This window comes from Dermacentor albipictus, chromosome 1 (genome assembly GCF_038994185.2).
Source record: "Dermacentor albipictus isolate Rhodes 1998 colony chromosome 1, USDA_Dalb.pri_finalv2, whole genome shotgun sequence".
Lineage (NCBI taxonomy): Eukaryota > Metazoa > Arthropoda > Arachnida > Ixodida > Ixodidae > Dermacentor > Dermacentor albipictus.
This window is the reverse complement of record NC_091821.1, coordinates 440,831,838-440,853,515: the sequence shown is the minus strand read 5'-3', so window position 1 is coordinate 440,853,515 and position 21,678 is coordinate 440,831,838. Positions and strand designations below refer to the sequence as shown.

The 21,678-nt window shown below is 47.4% G+C and overlaps 1 protein-coding gene across 7 annotated transcripts in view; it reads right to left on the bottom strand.

Moving 5' to 3' along the window:
* The window catches only part of LOC135903072 (collagen alpha-1(III) chain-like), a 442,036-nt gene that overhangs the window by 352,235 nt on the left and 68,123 nt on the right, over positions 1-21,678 (bottom strand). For 6 of the 7 annotated variants that reach the window (XM_065453972.2, XM_065453975.2, XM_065453973.2 and 3 more), the window contains 4 exons: positions 19,423-19,585; positions 17,278-17,396; positions 12,841-12,988; positions 2,975-3,142 (listed from right to left, as the gene is read on the bottom strand). The exons of the other annotated variant lie outside the window; for it this stretch is intronic. In XM_065453972.2, the coding sequence (XP_065310044.1) occupies positions 2,975-3,142; positions 12,841-12,988; positions 17,278-17,396; positions 19,423-19,585 (598 nt within the window). The remainder of the gene's footprint in view (positions 1-2,974; positions 3,143-12,840; positions 12,989-17,277; positions 17,397-19,422; positions 19,586-21,678) is intronic. 7 annotated transcript variants of the gene reach the window in all.

Genomic DNA, 21,678 nt, shown 5'->3' with positions numbered 1-21,678 from the left:
AGGAGTGCGGGAGTACAGATCTCCACTTACGAATGGCATAGCAAGTGACAGACGCATACTGTTTTTGGGTACAATTGTGTAGCTATTAGCAATAAGTGAAGCAAATTTTTGCTTTGCTTATGAATAACGGCAAGTGTTCAGGCCCTTTACCCGTGCTGTGTTTTTCTCCTGCGCATGCATTTGCGTTTACTGTGTGGATTGTACCAAGGGTATCATTCAGCATGCAAAAATTAAAAAGTAGGATCAGTGAGCTGAAATTCATTTTTTTTTTCATTTTCGCGTGCTAGATGATACCTTAGGAACAATCCACCGAGTAAACACAAACGCATGTGCAGGAGGATAAAAACCGCAACAGCGTGAGCCAAAAGTCTGAACACTTGTCGTTGGCAAAGCGAAAATTTGCCTCATTTATTGATTAGCAGCTACAGAACTGTAGCCCAAAAAAATGAGTCTGTCACTTACAATATACTATTCAAAAGTAAAGAAATTTCTCTGGCTCCCGCGGTCACGTGACTTTGTTGTACTTTTTGGGGTAGTAGGCTGCATTTTGTCTTAATATTTTTTAGGCCAAACAAGAGATGTTGCGGTATGCGTAAGGTCTAAGTTGCCTGCAAAACGCAATGTTTCTTTTTTTTTTCTTTTTTCTTACTTAGGTTCAGAGAGACACAGCGACACCCTTTGTTCCGAAAACCGCACGAGGTGGACACGTGAACTATTTCGAAGCGCAAGCGCATGTAAAGGCAGCGTCCGGAAAGGACTGGCCGAGGGGCTTCCTCCGCGAAGGCTCACATTTCTCCGCGCCCGGTTGTAGACTGCTTAATCCGGCCGCGGAAAGAAGCGCGCAAGAAAGAAGAGGCGCAAGCAGAAAGAAGCGCGAAAGAAGGAAGAGACGCACCTTTGTTGCTAGGCGACAACTGCCTTGGCAGAGCATGCGCAGAGCAACGGGCTTTTATGAAACATACCGCAGAAAGAAGAGCCGCGTCCCCGTTGCTAGGCGACACCGGCTCTATATACGGAGCATGCGCAGCACGGTGTCCATCTGGGACCTCCTGCAAGCCGCTTTGTGTGAACATTTTAATCGTTCAACCGGTATATTGTAAAAGTAACCTTTATATTTAGGCAAAGACACTCAATACTGTATGCCTATACTAGAGGTTAAAGTGTTGTAACCTCTAGTTGAGGTGCACGCTTTCTTACCTTTAATAGAAGTTAAATTTGTAAAGGTTGATTTGTAACTTATAAGTTAAAGGTGCACAAATCTGTGAGAATGTACCCCTTTAGTAAAGGTTACCGTGCTAAGAGTGTAGTCTGCTGAGCGCTCGATTTCTACCACCCCAACACGTGGACAGTTTTCAGAGCCCTCTAGAGAGTTCGAAAACGACCATCCGCATACACCATTAGAGTGCAGGCAGACTTGTATGAAGAGGTAATACTAGTCAGCAAAATTCAATAATGATGCTGGAATCGCTCCTTACATGGCTGTTTAAATGCACTATATATTATTTTCAATTAGTATAGGTTCACTAAATGTTTTTGATTAAAATTATAGCTTGGTTGTTCCTGGCATAAATCTTCTTTTTCTTTTAGGGCTTAGCCATTTCTGCTTCCACAGAGCCGTGTTCCAGCTTACGAAAGATCGTTAAAATTTATTGTTTAGTGTTTGAGGTGAATTTGAGGAAGCAGCACGTACAGTCGAACCTCGATATAACGATGTTGTACTGGCAGCTAAAAACTTCGTTCATTAACTCACGAATTTAGTTATTTCGAGGTTCTAAAGTTTCAGCATTAGAACAACTTTGCAGTTTTCCACAGCACTCCGGATGGATGATAGCTTGTTAGTAGGCACTTGTCAACAAATGGCAATAAAGTCGGGCCATAATATCGCGGTTATAAGCGCCAGCACGAGCGGTGCAGATCGTACGTAACGATCGTACGTGGCTCACGGCGTCCGAGATAGGCGAGTGTTGCGCCGCGCGGCGCCATAAATCTTGGACGCCATAGGTGACCGCGCTTAGTGCCGCAACCGGCGCCCAAAAATAAAAAAAAAACAAAAGTGTGAAAAGATTCGGATGTCGGTCCTGAGCTAAAAAAAAGAGTCAGTTTCGCCAGAAATTCGAAGCTTTTGTGGCGATAGCAAAGAGACTACACGAAGTAAGCTTCGTAGTTTTATCGGTACCACGCGCGCTCAGGCAAACATTAGCTCATCTCACTCAATGACCACAAACTCGCATCATAATGCGACCGAGGGCTTCGTACCTTGTCTCGGCATCGAGATTACGCAACCGCCAACACTAGGACGCGCGGGAAAACAAAAGGCGCGCTAAGGCGCCATATATTTCAGCTTGCAGCGGGGAGATTACCTCCAAGACTGATTCGACGTGTGGACCACGCACGGACGCTCGCGAGAAGGCAGGTAATCGCGCGTTCCTACTCCTCCTTCCCCCCCCCCCCCCCTCCCCCTTCCTCAGCACGTGCTTGATCACATTACAGCGCGTTCGCACCCTTGCTCTATTTAGTTTTGCGCAGATGGAATCGTGAACTCTTGTGTTTCTCCGAGATTTATATCTACGAGACAAATGGCGTAGCGGTACATGTTTCCTGTCTACGGCATCACGCGCGCACGCTTTGACAGCGGTTGTGCCGCTCTAGCTTTTCATGCAGAGGGACGCTTGAAATTTCATGCAGAGGACGCTGGAAACTTTCGCCTCGGCCGACATAGTCTTTTACTATAGGGTTCCTTACCATACAGGCTCCAAGTACATGGTTGAAATGGCCGAAAAATTCGTTAAATCAAAACTGTGTCGCAAAGTTACTTCGTTAAATCGGGGAAAAAATTAATGTACTGTTTTCAATGAAAGTATGATACGGAAATGGAGGAAGTTCGTTACATCGCGAATTTAATTAAATCGAGGTTCGTTATATTCAGGTTTGACTGTATTCGTGCCTGTTTTATGAACGCTGCGGCGAGGCTCACCCTTAGCCGGCTGAATCGTTGCACGTCCTCCGGCTGGCGGATAGGGTGGACAAAATCGATGTTATCTGCGCTGCTATGCGCGTAGTTGATGGCCGAGGTCACGGAGAAGCAGAGCTTCGGGCGATGAAGCACCTGCTTCCAGTGCGGGAAGTCCTTCAGAATGTCCAGCTGAAATGGAGAAGGTAGCAGGACGCGAGGTCATCGACTTCGACTCCAGTAAGGGCGATGGTGGTGCAAAGAAGTTCAGAACATTTCATTCATTTGCAGTGCTGCCGAAACTCGTATAACTTTGTCAGACACTACTAAAGTATCCGTTGATGGGGATAATTATGATAATGAATTCTATTGGCATCATCTTTGAAAAAGTGCGATGACAAATAGTCATACACAGCGCTGAAGCGAATCAGATGTTACTACATCTATCGCAGTCTAACGCTTTGTCAACCTTCCCTTTATTTTGTCTTTCTTCAGTAAAATATGCAAATACAGCGTGTCCATAAAGTCATGGTGAACATTTGACAGATCACAGGAAAACAAGAAAATAGGACAGAAATGTGAAATTTTCACCAAATAAAAGGAAAACCCTTCAAGTTCCCGCGCCATTATCTACAAGGGTGTGCGCACAAAGTTGATGACACAGCACCAATGATGCCGCTGCACACGTGATGACGCAGCACCACCAACACGTAGGGTTATGTGAAGCAGCATGTGTAGAGTGAACGTATGATGGAAATTACACATTTAAAACACAGAATCACAGACGTGATTCACTTTGGTGCACCAGACGTCCTGAACGGGGTGTAGAAAGAACTTGAATATTGTTTAGATGTGTGTAGGGAAACAAATGGAAGCAACATCCCACTGTACTGAACAGGTATGGAACGTGGAAAGTTTTGCTTTTATTTCAGGAAGATTTCACATTTCTATCCTGTTTCGTTGATCTCATGTGGCCGGTAAAAAGTGCACCATGACTTTACCGACGCACTGTATAAAAGGGGTTGAAAATTAAGCTTTATGGTTTCCTTAAAATTAGGCAATGGGAGGCACGCGAAGACACTTGTGCAAATAAGTTATGTGGCCAGGGGGACACAAAGTGAGATGATAATTATCGCTGTCAGCAGCCAAATTAACCAAAATTGAATAATTAACTCTTTGTTGACTGCAGTAGGTGGGCATGTATTTAAAAGTTAGAGCCAGTCGTGTTTCTACACCCCATTGGTTGGAAGAATTCTTCTAGCGTGTCTGTGCTCCGAGTTATCGGACTGCAAAGTTCAATTGTAGTTCACGTAGTAATCATTGTAATCATTGGTCATTGTAGTAATCATGCGAAAGACAACTGGAAGTTGGAATAGGATATCTCGGAGCACAGACACGCTAGAAGAATTCTTCCAACTGATAACATGTGTAGAAACACGACTGCCTCTAAGTTTTCAATACACACCCACCTACTGCAGTCAACAAAAAGTCAATTGTTCAACTTTAGTTAATTGGGCTGCGGACAGCGATAATAATCATCTCACTTTCTGTCCCCCTGGCCACATAACTTATTTGCACAGGTGGTCGTCGTCTGCCTCCTAGTGCCTAATTTTATGAAAATCATAAAATATTGTAACGACGTGGGATCGACGAGTATATGCGTAGCAGCACCGCCAAGAAACGCATTTTATCAGTCGTCCAAGGGAACAACAACAACAACGTCTTCTTCGTTTCCCCTGCTTCACCTAAAAACCCGCGCTACTTAAGCGTTGTCCCCACTGGCGCATACCCGCTGAATTATGGTTCTGCCAAATATAGTCGTGTCACTTGCTCCCCCTTTAGAAAAGGTCATCGTCCCGATGATAGACGCTTGGAAAGCAGCGGTAAAGAACTGCGCAGTCGTGGCAGTCCTCATAGTACGGCTTCATACGCAGCACGTGAACCACCTCGGGTAAATGCCGTCGGCGCTTTGCACAGTGCGAGCTGTCTGGAACGACTTCGTAGTTGACGTCACTGATGCGTCGGAGAACTATGTAGGGCCCGAAGTATTTGCGGAGGAGCTTTTCAGAGAGCCCACGCTGTCGAATAGGTGTCCAGATCCACACTTTGTCGCCGATGTTGTATGTTACGGCTTTGTGCCGAAGATTGTAGCGTCGGGCGTCAATGTCCTGTTGCTCGTGGATTCGCAGACGCGCAAGCTGCCTAGCTGCCTCTGCTCGGTGTATTATCTCTTCAGCACCCGTCTCGTTGTCGTCAAATTCATGAGGGAGCATTGCATCTAATGTTGTTGTAACCTCACGGCCGTATACGAGACTGAAGGGCGTCTTGCGAGTGGTCTCTTGACGAGCCGTATTGTACGCGAAGGTGACATAAGGTAAAACCTCGTCCCAGTTCCTATGCTCTACATCTACGTACATGCTTATCATATCAGCCAATGTCCTATTGAGTCGTTCTGTCAGTCCATTCGTTTGAGGGTGATACGCTGTTGTCTTCCGGTGGGCGGTACCACTTAGACGTAGAACGATATCTAAAAACTGGGCCATGAACGCAGTACCTCTGTCGGTGACGACTACTGCGGGAGCGCCATGCCTTAAAACGATGGATTCCAGAAAAAATCGTGCCGCCTCATCTGCTGTTGCCCGTTGCAGGGCACTTGTCTCGGCATATCTAGTGAGATAATCCGTGGCAACGATTATCCACCTATTACCAGTAGTAGACGTAGGGAAGGGGCCCAGAAAGTCCATGCCTACTTGCGCAAATGGTGTGGCTGGTACGTCAACAGGGTGCAGTAAGCCGGCTGGTTCGACGGATGGCGGTTTACGACGTTGGCAATCCAGACATGTCTGAACGTAACGTTTAACGCCCGCAGTAAGTCTCGGCCAGTAGTAATTCTGCCGAATCCGTGCCAATGTGCGAGTATTGGCCTCGAGCTCCACCACTGGAAAAGCTGGCGCCACCGTCGGCGTGACGTGCTAGGAGGGATCACGTGGACATAGCGGCCGCGTCGGCTGCTTCGGGCGCGCCGAAGCGAGCTGAAAACGAGTATAAATTCCCTCGTACACTGCGGTCCTCATTTAGTGGCGAAATTTTCCCGCTTCGAGCGTCTCCTTTACAACGCTTGAAAGCACTACAATAGGTAGTGGCTGCCCTTGAAGGCGCGCAACATGGCAGGCTACTACTCGGTGCCGCAGGGCCGGACGCTCGTAACGGAGGCCGGTGTCAGCCTTATTCACACGTAGCCGCAGGACAAGAAGCTGCGTGAACCTTGGCTCGCGAAACATAAAACCGGCAAACAGTCATCGGCTACAACTCGGGTATGCAGCAAGCACAGACGCGAGGAAGATTTCTGCTACGGCGCCCGGTCTGCGATGTTCTGAAAACGCGCACTGAGACGCTCGCCCGAGTCAGCTGCCCGACTAATGTCATGACGGTTTGGTCTATGAACTTGTCGATGCTATAGATACTGGCAAGTTCAGTGGAATGGAAAGGGAGCGGTAAGAAGCACATTTTAAAGAAGCATGGCATATGGTCATGTTTGTGTTATGAATTAATGCACTGGATTACAAAGAGGAGCAGCGGGAAATTGCACGCTGAGAACACCGATAAACATACAGTGCGACGCAACTCGAGAAATAATATTGAAAGGTCAAAGAATTTAGAAGAAAAAAAAAGATTGAATCGTCGCGATGGCACATCAGAGTCCCCGTAGGCATCGAAGTCCCTACAAGACATTATTTTTGAACAGCGCTGATAGCGCCCACGCAACAATGGTTGCTTGTATACTGTTAAATGCTCATATTCTGCGGCCTGAAGCTCATGGCACGGTGCGAAAACGCGCGCGCGGAGAAAGCGAAACAGTGCGCGGACAAGCATGCAGACGCGCAGTCGGTCGCTGCGAATCTGCGCGATCGCTGCATTGAGGCTTCGTTCTAGTACACTCCATTTAGTTATACAAACACTATAAGAACATATTTCACATAGTTTGCTCTCAGCGTTTACCTACCTTTCACGCAAGAAGCCGGTTCGGGAGACTCCATCACGGCGACCGCGCACAGTGGCGTTCACTGTACGTTTTCGGTAAAGATATAGCGTCTGTAAACGATTGTGTGCTTTCAGTTTGCCCAAGATTATTATTTAGACACTAAGAAACTTCTCTCGTTTCGAAAGTACTTACAGAAATGTCCAGGAGAGCTCGCGCGTGGTGTTTTCAGTAAGCGCTGACAGCAAAACCTATGAGGAGCGCGCCACGTGATCCCTCATACTACGCCAGCGAGGCGCTTCCGATAGATGGCGACTCCGTAACTCCTCGCCGCCAATAGCCCAAGTGCCCAGCAGTCGGCTCGTTATGGCAGGCGTGTAAGATTTCACGTCGAAGCGGTGATGGAACAACAAGTAAGTAGTTGCTGCCGCTAGGCGAGAAGTTCTTGTAGAGGACGTTGCGACGCAAGCAGTATGATGCCACCCCTCTTGCAAAGAGCCTCGGCACGCTATTGGTTCGTCCTTCGAGGTAATCAATAAGCGGCAGCAATTCAATGTCATCCCGTTGCTGGTGTGAAAGATCGGCAGTATCCACGAGTCCCAGAAAAACCGTGTCGTCATCGTCTTGCGCTGCCGGCTCAACAGGAGACCGAGAAAGGCAGTCGGCGTCTGCGTGCCGTTGTCCCGACTTGTATGTAACAACAAAGTCGAACTCTTGGAGTCGAAGACTCCAGCGTGCGAGCCGGCCGGAAGGATCTTTCAAATTAATGAGCCAGCAGAGGGAATGGTGGTCACTAACGACGGTGAACGACCGACCATACAAATACGGACGAAATTTCAGAACTGCCCATACCATTGCGAGGCATTCTTTTTCAGTGGTGGAGTAGTTAGCTTCGGCTCGGGATAGTGTCCTACTGGCGTAAGCAATCACTTTTTCGCTGTCGCCCTACCATTGTACTAGCACCGCCCCTAGACCGACATTGCTAGCGTCTGTATGCAATATCGTCGGGGCTTCCTCATCAAAGTGTGCTAATACGGGAGGCGATTGCATGCGTTGCCGGAGCTCGTGGAATGCCCGCTCCTGGTCTTCGCCCCAAGTAAAAGGCATATCTTCTCGGGTGAGCTGTGTTAACGGCCATGCGATACGCGAGAAATTCGCAATAAATCGCCGGTAATATGCACAGAGTCCCAGAAAACGTCGCACGGCTTTTTTGTCTGATGGAATCGGGAAATTAGCGACGGCGGCAATTTTATCCGGATCAGGTCGGACTCCTTGGCTACTGACGACGTGACCGAGGAACTGGAGCTCATGAAAACCAAAATGGCACTTCTCAGGCTTCAAAGTAAGACCGGCAGAGCGTATCGCTTCAAAAACAGTTTTCAGCCTTCGTAAGTGTTCGTCGAACGTTGCGGAAAAGACAATCACGTCATCCAAGTACACCAGGCATGTTTGCCATTTGAGTCCGGAGAGCACAGTGTCCATTAGACGCTGAAATGTTGCTGGCGCCGAACACAAACCGAAAGGAAGTACCTGAAATTCATAAAGTCCATCAGGCGTCACAAAGGCTGTTTTCTCACGGTCTCTCTCATCCACTTCGATCTGCCAATAACCGCTTTTCAAGTCCATTGAGGAAAAGTAGCGCGAGTTTCGCAACCTATCCAAGGAATCATCAATACGTGGCAGTGGATAAACGTCCTTCTTTGTGACCTGATTGAGCTTCCGATAGTCGACGCAGAAGCGCAGGCTACCGTCCTTCTTCTTCACTAAAACCACAGGTGATGCCCACGGACTATTAGATGGTCGAATAACGCCATCTTCTAGCATCGTCTTCACTTGTTTTTGTATTGCTTCGCGTTCCTTTGGGGCCACACGATAAGGGTTTTGTCGGATGGGTCTGGCGTCGACGTCAGTAATGATGCGGTGTTTGGTAAGTGGCGTTTGACCAACTCTTGACGCAGAGGAGAAACAGCCCTGGTACTTCTTGATGAGCTCAAACAGACGGTTCCGCTCAACGGCCGTTAACGTCGGATTAACGTCTACAATAGGTGCAGCTGTGTGGATTGTAGAGGCCGACTCCTGCGCTAAGTGGCAGTCTTGTATTTCTGTCACTTCGTCGAAATAGGCGACAGCAGTGCCTCTAACGATGTGTCGGCGCTCCCTACTAAAATTTGTCAGCAAGAGTTCGGCGCTTCCGTCGATTACATTGATAAGGGCTCTGGCAATGGACACACCGCAATTCAGTGCTAGCGCACTGATGTATTCAGCTACTCCAGTCCCACTTTGCAGGCTGTCACAGCGCACCTGTACGAGAGAGCAACTCCGCGGCAAAAGTATGACGTCGTCCGCGGCAATACGTAAGCGAGGTTGTTGTGGCTTCTCATCGGTGACATTATCCGAACTCGTGGCAAATGTGACGCTTCTGTCACGGATGTTCATCACGGCGCCGTACTCCCGTAGGAAATCCATGCCCAGTATAAGTTCTTTACAACACTCAGTAAGGATGACGAGGGTGACGACGAAGGTTGAACCGGCGATTAAGAGTCGGGCCGTGCATTTCCCGACAGGTGTCATCAACTGACCTCCGGCGGTTCTTATGTTGGGCCCGTGCCATGGTGTCTTCACCTTCCTCAGTTTGTCAGTGACCTGTAAGCTAAGGATGGAAAAATGCGAGCCAGTGTCAACCAGAGCGGCTATTTCGTGGCCGTCAATGTAAACGATGAGCTCGGCGCTGACGATGTCGGTTACGTCTTTCGTACTTCTATTCGTCGTATTCGTCGTTGTGCTGGGCGTCGTTTTCGTCAATTTAGTCTTCACGTCGTCGTTCGTCGATAACGGGGGATGTGGAGCAGTTAGAATATTGGCAACCTCACCCCCGGAGGTCGCAGCGGCTAGTTTCCCCGTCGAGGGCTAGGCGACCTGCCCCTAGTGACGTCGGCAAAACTGCGACGAGTCGGCGAATTGTAGCGCGCCGGAGATGGAGAAGGAGAACGTGGTCGGGGCGTCGTCGTATTTGGTGGCTGACTGTTCACAGGGGCGTCGTTGTAAGCGCGTCGACCATCGTACGGAGCGTAAGCATAGTTGGCAGGAAAGCTTGGGTGTTGAGCGGCGCGATAGTTGTTCCATTTGCGGCAAACTCTATAGACATGTCCAGCTTCACCACAATGGTAGCACACTGGTCGACGATCGACGGTGCGCCACAAATCGGTTTTCCCACGCTGGTAGTTCGGCGGTAACTCTCCATGGAGCCAAGGAGTGGCGTGCGCATGTCGAAAATACGGCGTTGTTTGTGCTGGCATGATCGGCGGGGTCGGTAGAGTCGACGAGGGTGACGATGTCGGCTCTACTTGTGGCGTAGGTGGTGTTGTAGTTATGGGTGTCAACGGCGTTGAAGTTGCGTTGAGTGGAAGGCGAACAGCTTCCGCATAAGTGAGGCGCCGCGGAACGTTGCCGCAGTCTGGCGCTGAAAAAGCTTGCCGGACTTCCTCCCGGACAACATCAGCAACAAAAGATAACGCTGGCGTCGGTTCCGTAGGCGCAACCACAAAGCCGAGCTGCCGAAACTTCACGCAGAGACATGTCGTTACTCGCAGCCAGTACGGAAGTGTTCACCGTCGAGTTGCCCATGTCATGCTGGCGGTATCGTTGATGCAGGGCCCGTTCAATGGCTGTAGCCTCTTTTGTGAACTGTGCCACTGTTGTCGGTGGATTTCTCACAAGGCCAGCAAACAGTTGCTCCTTCACTCCTCGCAGTAGATATCGCAGCTTTCTTTCCTCTGGCATGTCTGGGTCTGCCCTACGGAAAAGACGGGCCATGTCTTCCGAGAACATAGCAACGCTCTCATTGGGCTTTTGAACGCGGATTTCGAGGAGACGCTGCGCGTTTTCCCTCCTGTCGATGCTTGAAAAGGTATCCAGCAGCTGTGCACGGAAGTCGTCCCACATGGCAAAGCTCCTCTCTCGGTTTACGTACCACGTACGAGCATTGTCCTTCAAATAGAAATATACACTCGAGAGTTTGTCCGCCGAGCTGGTCTTATGGTTACACTGGGCGACGCGCTCGAACTGGTCTAGCCAATCTTGGACGTCTTCAAAGGCATCACCATGAAAGCTCTCCGGGACCATAGGATTCTTTAGTGTTACTTGCGATGGAGCTGCGGTGGCCATGTTATTTGTAGGAGGCAAACGATTTCTCGAAGTTTCTTGCAGGGGACTGGACTCGGGCGCTAAGCCTAGCGGGCGACGACTGAAGCGGTGGACCGGTGTTTCGATGCGCGATGGTGATTCCGGGCTCGATCGTCGGCTCCGCGAAGGGGTGCCAAGCATGAAGAATACCCCGCACCTCCACCAGTGTAACGACGTGGGATCGAGGAGTATGCGTAGCAGCACCGCCAAGAAACGCACTTTATCAGTCGTCCAAGGGAACAACAACAACGTCTTCTTCGTTTCCCCTGCTTCACCTAAAAACCCGCGCTACTTAAGCGTTGTCCCCACTGACGCATACCCGCTGAATTATGGTTCTGCCAAATATAGTCGTGTCAATATCATTTTGAAAACCGGGTATATTGTAGAGGTAATTATGCCTGTAATGACCCAAGCTATATCAGTATCTTTCCTCTTCTTTTCCACTAATACTCTAAACGTCTCTTGCTTATCTCGACTGCTGACCAGTTAATTCTTCATTCCGCTTTGAAACCAATAGCTTCTCTTGGTGCTCATTTTGTATGGTTCTTTCTGGGCGGTAATCTTGGCATTTCTTTACAATGCGCTAAGCCTTCTTGGCCCTTTTGATGCCTGGTCCTGTTGCAAATATTTCCTCCAGTAATATTTTTTTTCTGAAGAGAGTTAATTTTCAAAGTGTCTCTCGATATGCATTGGTGTTCCAGTTATTTTTGTGATTTAATGCATGAAACGACGGCTTCCTAAAGTAACTGGAACGCCAATCCATTTCGTCGGACACATTGAAAATTAGTATCTCGGAACTAGTGATGTACAGAAAATTCGTTCCAGGTGGATACGCCGTGCGAACTCCGTATCTATAGTTAATAGATTGAAATATGTGGCATAAAGTAAATAATGAAAAAGTAAATTAGCGTAACTAGGCTCATTATTGGATTGAACATATTGATTTCTTGTAAATGGAGAAGGGCCGCCTTATCACGCAATTTAGATCGAGCGTCAGAATTGTGTTATCTGCCATGGGCAATATTTAAAAAATATTGGTGAAGCTAAAAAAAACAAAACCCTGTAGTTGGGGAGGGCCGACTGAAGTTTGGGGGTGGGTGAACTTGAAATTCGGGAGTCATTGAAATTGAAAATTGGGGGGTGGGCCAACTGAAATCTGGGAGTAAGCTTACGCATACTTGGAAAATTCCAGTGGAGCTTCTACATGCTTTTTTTTTCTCAACAAAGATCTCTTAGTGAAGAATTCGAAAGCCATGATCGCCGCATGTTTGGAAAGTAGCGGATCAATTACAGCAGTGTCTACGAGGGCGCTGTATTAAGAAACGACGAAGCACAGAAGAATGGCACTGCGGCTAAGCCACTATACGATAAGTATCCATAATTTATACTGCCACACAAGCACGACGTATCGGGCCGCAGTCAGGGAGGCAAAAAAACAAAAAACAAAGAAGTTCTTGCTTCCGTTTACGACACAGGGTAAAAAAACTCCACATGTTCAATACTACCGTACAGCCTTCCCCTACGGCACTTGTCATGTTCTCTGTGCTGCTTGAGTACTATATGAGTAAACGAATGAATATACATACATTTCTTTGATAGCCAATAAATCGAACCAAACATTGCAGGCATTCATAAAAAAGGAAATAATCAATTACTAAGTCCAAATGTCAATGTAGCATTCGAGCGCTTAATACAGTAGTAAAAAGAAAAATCTGTTTTTTTTCCTCACCATTCCTCGGGTGCCTGGACCGGCTGGCATGATGGGGTTAGGCGGAGAAGCGGCCAAGTAGGGAACGACGTTGCCCGACGCTCGGCGCAGGATGATGTTGCTCTCGTCGGTGCTATTGCTCGTGCTTATCCCCACCACGTCCGCATCCCTGCACATGGGGCCAGCAGGATGCTGAGTGATACCAGGAGCGCCGGGGCTAAACAAAACGTGGCAGTTTTGTGCAAAGACTGGGGCTCTGACCGTGATACCAAGGCTTTGCTTTGTGATCGAAGTCATCGGACGGCATTCCTCATCACACCAGCGTCCTTATCACGCGAGCGTATGGCAACGCTGGCGCGATGAGGATCGCCGCCACTGGCATCGCAGGCGTCACAAACCTCAATGGCGCACGAGGTGAAGCAGACGTGAAACCGTTCGGGTTAGACGATGCCACTTGAATATTAGATAGCGTAACATTGACATTTACCCTCCATTTCACCCGGATCAGCTCACAGACGCAATGCCTCAGAAGGAATGCTGGTATGCTTATAGTCAGCGCGGGCACAACGCTCGAGCCAAGACTATCGTTACGTATGCGCGCCTTGCAGGATACAAGCTGCCTATAGATTCACTATGCAAAAAAGGTGAGGCGTGCAGACGGGACACAAGAGAAGAGAAGTGGACAACACGAACGCCATCCACTTCTATTTTCGTGTGTCCTGTCTGCACGCCTCACCCTTTTTGCATAGGGAATCCTTATCAACTAGCTCAGCTTTTTGTCGTTCTACCTAAAGAGTTAGGCACTTCACCTCCTACACGAATGCCCATAGTAACTCATTGGTTTTGCTCACTGGAAAACACCTGGCACGCCAAAATAAAAATGCTAACAGGAAATGGATGCATTCGCAGATCACCTTAGATCCCAATAAGGCGGGCCGAGAAGGATCTGGGGAACTCAAGCGGCAGCGACGGACTCAAAGCTGGAACCAGGCCGCCGACCCCTGGGTTGGGTGCCACCGCGTCCGAAGCGTAACTCGGGTACTCTGGTGCGTTTGTACCTGTTCTCTTGGTTTTCGGAGAGCAGTGCGTTTGCAACTACATTTTTAAATATCACTGACAAAAGTATAAGGATCGGTCCCAAGTACGTCCTTAACACACTGCCTCTTAGATCGGCGCGCATTCTTAATTGTGAATACACACCTGACACGCCATACTAGGTGCCAACCTAGGTATTCCGCTCGAACTCCGCCGACAGAAACCCAATGTACGTGCCCTCTGCAGCTGCGCAACGTAGTGCCCGTGAGACGCCGATGTTCAACGCTCCTCCGCCATGACGCGACAGAATTGAGCAAACGTAATAAGCCAACATGCAGAGGTAAGTTAGGTATAAGAACAGTGTACTTGCCATTGAATTATCAAGTACAAACAAGGCGCGGAGGGGCAGGAGGGGGGCACGTATACCCACCCCTTTTATTACATTGCCTCCATGATCAGCGTGCTTAATGTTCCCTTAATATTAACAACGAAGACTGCGAGTGTCCGGTATGAGGACAGCGCAGGATGAGAAATAGCTGTGTATGGCTGTAGAGAGTGAAATAGAGGGGTACTTTCCGCAATGATCCTCACTAGAAAGGAAGTCTACCGGAAGGCAAAGCAATGCACTATAATTGGAGGTATTTATCGGATGTGATGTTCGAAATCAGTGTTCGTATTATCCGTGGTGGCGTCCTAACACTGAGAAAATACACAACGAAAGAAAGGAAACAAAGAGAAAAAAAATCGCAGTTTCTTCCGAAAGACGAAGCATGTATTGCGATGGCAAATTTGTAGACAGATATACGAAGTAAGGATAGCAGATTTATCGGCCCTATAACCACCTAAGCATTCGCTTACTAACTAAATTAACATGCAGGGTGTCATGAGCGCTCAGGCAAACACACACATCTCACCCGATGAGCGTGCACACTCACTGTCAGAACGGTGGCCTGAGGAAGAGTGGCAGCTGTAGCGAGGGAATTGACCTTCGTGCTGCCTCTTGTTTGAACACGGACTAAGCGGAGAGAACACAGCGCTCACACAGTTATCAGTCCTCGGCGCACATAAACTCTGTACTGATCGCAGGCCGCATAAAAATAGGGACCACACGGCCGTGCTCAGCCGCACCATATGCAGCAGCAGTCGAAGTACTCCCCCCCCCCCCCCCTCTTTCCCCGGTACCTTGCGCGTCGTGGAAAACCATCTGCGTCCTACTTGCCTTCCCCCCTTGTGCGCGCGAGATGAAGCCACTATCTTTGGCTCACATTCGCGCACCCTGACTCGCACCCACAGAATAACGCGCGCGGGAACGGTGTTATTGCACTTGAACTTTATGTGGAATATCCCAGCGACGACAACGGCGACGACGAGAACGGAAATGCGCCTGAACTGTGAATATAGTTGCTAACGCTGTTATAAGTATTACATGAGATGCCGAGATTGTAAATAACATGAAACGGTTGGAGAAAAGAACCTACCGCAAATGAGGCACGAGCTCCCATATTCCGAACTATACTTGAGGTGCTATAATCTTGAGCTACAGAGGGAGCTGTCCTCGCTTAGGGTCTCTTGATTATCTTGTGCCCTTAGCGTGTGGAGCAGAACCACTCATGACCGTGGCAAAACATATGCGACATCCTTTCAGCTGCAAGCGTGACGCAGTGCAAGGATTTGGAATCGTACTGGTAGCCAATATACCCTCTTATGCTGCCCCGAGACATCGAAGGTGACGAATGCGAGGACCTCACTGTCAAATAAGCGAGAAAAATAGCACAATTTCGTGTAGTGCGAGACACATGACCAAAAGCGAATATAACACATTGTGTTCTATCTTTCGTGCCACAGTACGTCACGCTCAATCAAAGCTACCAGTCTAGCTTTTTCTTCTTATATAATGCTAAAACAGAAAAGCAGGGAACCGAGCCCCGTCGACATCTACTGCTTCGGCGGACATGGAATATAAAAGCACCCTTGCACAAAGCTTTCGCTGCCCGTTCTAAAAGCCTTGATGCGTTGGGCGTATGTTTAAGTGAAGAAATCTGTTTTCTGTAATGTTTATTTTTCTTATCATTCCTGGCAATGAGCAGCCATAGTAATTGCGAAGCCGCTCCAAGATACGCCCCATTTACGAAGGACAAGGAGGATGAAAACGGCTTCAAATGCATTTTCGCGAAATTCGCGTCGAGCTCGCAAAAGCGAATTATTCTGCCTTCCACTACCACATTTTATAGCATTATCCTTGCTCATGCATGCTATGGGCAATAGTGAATAAATGTATTATTTAATTATTTGTCCGCTTTATCGGTGAAATGTAGGTCTTAAGGAAAGTGCTAATCGGATACGAGAACTACACCCGTGCTAACTAGGGTTGAGTGAAAGCCATATTCAACGCTTTGAATGAGAATATGTTGCACGGGCGCATGCCTGGAATCAATAATAATGGGATGACATCACGCAGAAACGACTAGTTGCCCTTTGAAACATAGTGGAAAGCCAGCTAGCCCTATCGGCCGCCGTATTTGAATAGACATCTGATAGCTCTGTTCCGAATCGCAATATACGAGTCAATACTATGGGTAATCAAGTGGATCGACTATTGGAATACGGCTAACTACAGAGGTTAATTGTGATTATTCGAGCCTGTCTGAAATGAAACATTAGTGATACGACAAGGTGTGTGTTCGTAAGCTATGCTCGCTTAACTACAACTTTGGCGACCTTTCGAATTTCGAATTGGAGGAAGCTAAATCAGCACTTTCATTGCTTCTTTGATAGGGTTTTCTTCTACAGCATCGGCAGCTCTGCGTTTGCACTATGGTTGGTTGTATCCTAACATGCCTCATTTCTGTATTAAACCAACGACAATGGTCATTGTTTTAGTGCAGCCTTCGCCGTTAAGCCACCACGTCATTCTCGTGCAGCTTCAATACAACCAAAGCACACACACAACGAAAACGAAACTGTTGTCTCTCCAATGCCACTAAATGTGATTGAAGTTATGCACTTGCAGCAATGCACCACTCGACAGCTGATTGCGCTGGCCAGTGCGCTCACACTGCGTCTGTACTTTACTTTGTGAACTAGGTGGAGTTTTATGCACACAGGCTCCGAGAGTAGGGGTACCTGTGCATGTATTTCGGAGGCTGCCAAAAATGTAAATGTAGCGACGTAGACGACGCATTCTGAATTCCAGGAAAATTCTTCAGAAGGTGGTGGGGTCCGCTGCAAGATCCTGCGGCTCTATCAGTAAACAAATTTAGAGCCGAAAGTGTCATGTGTCTGGTTGATTCATTTTTTGTCTTTTCTTCGAAATTAAGTACTCGTTTGGTATGCTATTTGTATTTGAAAGCAATATTCTCCAAATTCTCGCGTTCCACTGAAATAAGGAAATACAAGTCGAACAGCCCTAGCATGCAATCGTACCTGAGTATGTTGGCCACCATTGATTCTGGAACCAACGACGGTCCACCTGGCCAAATGGCTGCCGTGTGAATGTAGGCCCAGTTCGGTTCCAGTATGGGATCCTTTACTGACCGGAAGGCCTGCGGACAAATCACATGAATCAAGAGAAGTTAAAGGATAGATTCAGCGAGAGCAACAGTCTCAATGCCGCGTATGCATGTATTGCACCAGAATGCGGAAACAAGGAAACAAAAAAAGATCGTTATTGCTATGGATGCGTACTTCCGAGACGTGAAAGAAAAATTACAAAAGAAAATACTAGCAGAATTCATCTCATGATGAATGTCGACGTTAATGCAATTAGCAAGGAAGCAATGCCGCAACGAACCGTGTTACCACCAGCGAATGACGTCGCGCGGGAGGCCTATAATCAGCCAGGGTCCTCTGTGCGCTTACCTCCGTACACCGTACGATTACCACCAACTCCGCGCGCGATGCAAGTGGGAAAATACATTCCACCAGAAGATTGTGTAGTGCATATATATATATATATATATATATATATATATATATATATATATATATATATATATATATATATATATATATATATATATATATATATATATATATATATATATGAACGAGAAGAAAGGGGGTTAACCGAGGAGCCCGATTTTCATATCATAAGAAGCCAAGGACAAAATAGGGGAAATTACTTGTGCTTAATAAATTTAATGAAAAAACGATAAATTATAGGAAATTAAAGGGGATGGCAAAACAACTTGCCGCAGGTGGCAACCGAACCCACAACCTTCCCATTTCGCTTGCGATGCTCTACCAATAGAGCTACCATGGCGCCGTTTCCCCATCCACTTTCTTGGTCATTTATGTGTCCTAGTAGAACCCTGGGAGTGCTAGGCAGCGCCACCACTCATAGACCTTGGCGGCGGACGTGGAACGTCCTTCTTTCCGCAGGCGTCACGAGAACGTGATCTTTTTGGGTGAAGGCAACTGGCCAATAAACCCACACATGCTATCTGGACACATAAATCTACTAGGACACATAAATACCCAAGAAAGTGGGTGGGGAAACGGCGACGCGGTAGCTCGATTGGTAGAGCATCGCACGCGATATGCGAAGGTTGTGGGTTCAGTTCCCACCTGCGGCAAGTTGTGTTTCCGTCCACTTTAATTTCCATTAATTTATCGTTTCTTCATTTCATTTAATAAGCGCACGTAAGTTCCCCTATGTTGTCCGTGGTGTCGGTGTTGATGTGACTTTATATATATATATATATATATATATATATATATATATATATATATATATATATATATATATATATATATATATATATATATATATATTATATATATACGTGACGCTGGTTCGATTACACGTTGCTTCCAAGAAAACTAAAAAGTACATTTTAAGAGCGGCACATACCCAGCGACATAGGTTGTAGGGAAAGACGTTCAAGGTGACTCTGTCTCACTACACTGGACAGACACTGGAAAAAAACATATTAGCTTCAAAGCAACACTAGTGCATCTTGAAATACGAAATACATTAAAATACAAAGTACAATCCGATGTATTTAGTACTCCAGCGTAACGCTGGAGTCGTGTACATTATACTACAGAGGGGCAATCTAGCAGTCTGTATATACTTTGGAAAACAAAATAAACAAAGTGTTTTTTTTTTTCTCGTCTCGGGAAAGGATGTTGGGAAATACATTCCGGGACGCCTTTGCACGATATAAAGCTCGAGGTGGTCAAACTCATTTGCAGCTTTACGTTACGGCGTCTCTCGTAGCCCCATTGTAGACGAAGTGCCACGGAATCTGTAAGCTAAGTACATCTTAGAAAATAAGAAACACCTTTTGGTGCTGAGTTTAGCACGCGTAAAGACAAATCTTCAAGAATATATAAATTTCCGATTGGGACCTGCAGCTTTAAATGCGGGTCGAGGCAATCGGTTCGAATTTGTTTTATTAGTCTGAGTAGAACTATCTAGTAGAGTTGCAGAGTTTCTCTTGTGAAAACATTTTGCACGTTCCTATTCGAATGGAGACATCGGAGTTGGCGAAGGTGTAGTGTTTCTCAAGCAAATAGAGAACGTGGTTGTGGCCGGTAATATGGACACATTAGCTGCGTACGTACTGCGCCGAACGGCTGTGCACGGCCCAGTGGCCTTGTGTCCGCGATGATGGTGTTGATTATGGCAAACCCGTCGATGTCAGTGATTTTCAGCTTGGCACTGAAGTTGCCCCGAAGCGTTTCACGAAGTTCAGCCCGGAAGCGGTCCTCGTCCCACAGACCCGACCTGTAGGATTCACAACAGCACGGAGTTGGCGCCCGAAGGGAGTCACCAAAAGAATGCATCCAATAAGTTCTACGTTGGAGCTGAAGATAGGGATGAGAATAGTTAACCTGTACATTCCCGTGTGCGAAAACAGGAATTCATTGCCGCGTTTTATTTTTATATGTTTTGCCTTAGGACAAAGCCGGCGCAGTTTACACTGTCGCAGAAAAATGCTAGATGTTTACAATATAATCGTCGAAACAGATAAGCATGGGCTGGCAAAAAATACATGAAAGTAAGCGAGAGGCTTGCGTATTCGCGATAGCACACGCTGATTCACTGATAGACTTAGATAGGATTCAATCGTACTGGACTAGTCAATAGCATGTTCTGCTTATTGGAAAGTGGTAAATTCCCGAGAACGCTTTTCTCACTTGGCATGCTGCTATTTCTGCTGTTTAGCTATGAGACTCAAAGTCTATCGGCACGAAATCAGTGCGCGATCAGGAGCGATGCCAGTGTATTTCGTTTCGAGGGAGACTGTTTTTCAAGTCCATTTAGATATTTCGAGGTGTCAGAACTCACAGATCGCAGTAACCAGCATGCAAAGGCCAAATGCTTAGTAGATGAAACCTGAGCAGCGATGTGCCTTCACGGTTAAGGCGGGTTCTCAATAGTAGATTTTCGATCTCTCACAAATCTGAGGCGGTGACATACACCTCGCCCCAGAGAAACTAAAAAACTTTCATTACGCGAATCAGTGCAAAATCATTTGTCATAATCGCAAAAAAATAAAAAGAAATTGGAGGACGCTTATGCTTCCCCTTTAAGAGTGGAGCTCGATATCATTCAATGACCCCTGACTGCTTGTCACGTTTCCCGTGAACTGCAGCTTATGTAACCGTAATGTTTACCTTGAAACGGTGGTGATGGTGGTAGTGAAAAACTTTTATTGCTCAATAAAGATAAGTGTGGACCCTCTTGTCGGAACCCACGTACTAAGTGGTGTCCCTAGACCGGGACTCCATTGATCGAAGCCGCCATCCTGGCTCTCTGGACGAAGGCCCTCTGGGCTTAAAGGTCTTAGGAGCCAACCAGGGCCGCCTCCCAGTCCACTCATGTAGGGCTGGCGTTCGAGATTAAAGCTGAATTGCGCTGCCAGGCCCATTCCATGGGCTAGGCATCTGCTACCTCGCCACAGCACTGATAGCTGCCGGTGACCTACTGTCAAAATGTTTCATAATAGCCGGGGATAACATTGCTTTAGTGAAAAGTCTCAGGAGCACAAGTTTGTTCACCGTTCTTAGTCTCTTAGCGGGCATAGGGTATCGGTGATGACTGTCTTTATAGCAATCTGGAATTTGCCTAGCTCATGTTAGGAGTTGGCCCTCACCCTGGTCCATGGAGTTTGTGGGAGGTACCCAGGAGTTGAGTATTCGGGCAGCCGCATTCGCGGCTTCTTTTCCCCCTAGAACCTGGTGCCCAGCAGTCCGGACTGTGTTTTTGTCGGAGGATCTGATTTATTTATTCCCTCACGCAAGGTGTCATCCACCCGGCCACATAGTTAGGACACGCCCCTCGCGATTCCTTAATGATATGTTTGGAAGAAGGGATTGAAGCAGCCAAGGCAATGGCGACTTTCTCCCACTGTGTTCGGCGATGAGCTCTGAAGGTGAACCCATCAACCAGTCGTTGTTGGTGAACTACTGCAGCCGTGTACCACCCCGTATGGTTTAGTTCAGCAATGTCAACGTAGTACACGCTGTCTTGTCCACCATATTAGCGCTCTAGGGAACGCGTGCCCGAGGCTTGTCGGCCCTCATGTTCTTCTCTCTATTCTCGTCGAGAGAGGGGGAAATAATGCGGCGCGGCGCATTAGTTCAGGTACCCGCACATTCCTGGATATTTACATCACGCACATCACATGTGGCCTGTCCAGCAGTGTCTGACCGAGCGTCAGGCACTGCTTACAAATCAGTGTGTACTGAATCAGTGTGTACACAACGAATATGACCTTACAAATCAGCGTGCACTGATTTGTAAGATCAGCTTACTCGAGCTTCTGGTACGTGTTGACTACCCCTAGTGCCGCAAGACAAGTGTTCGAGGTGGCT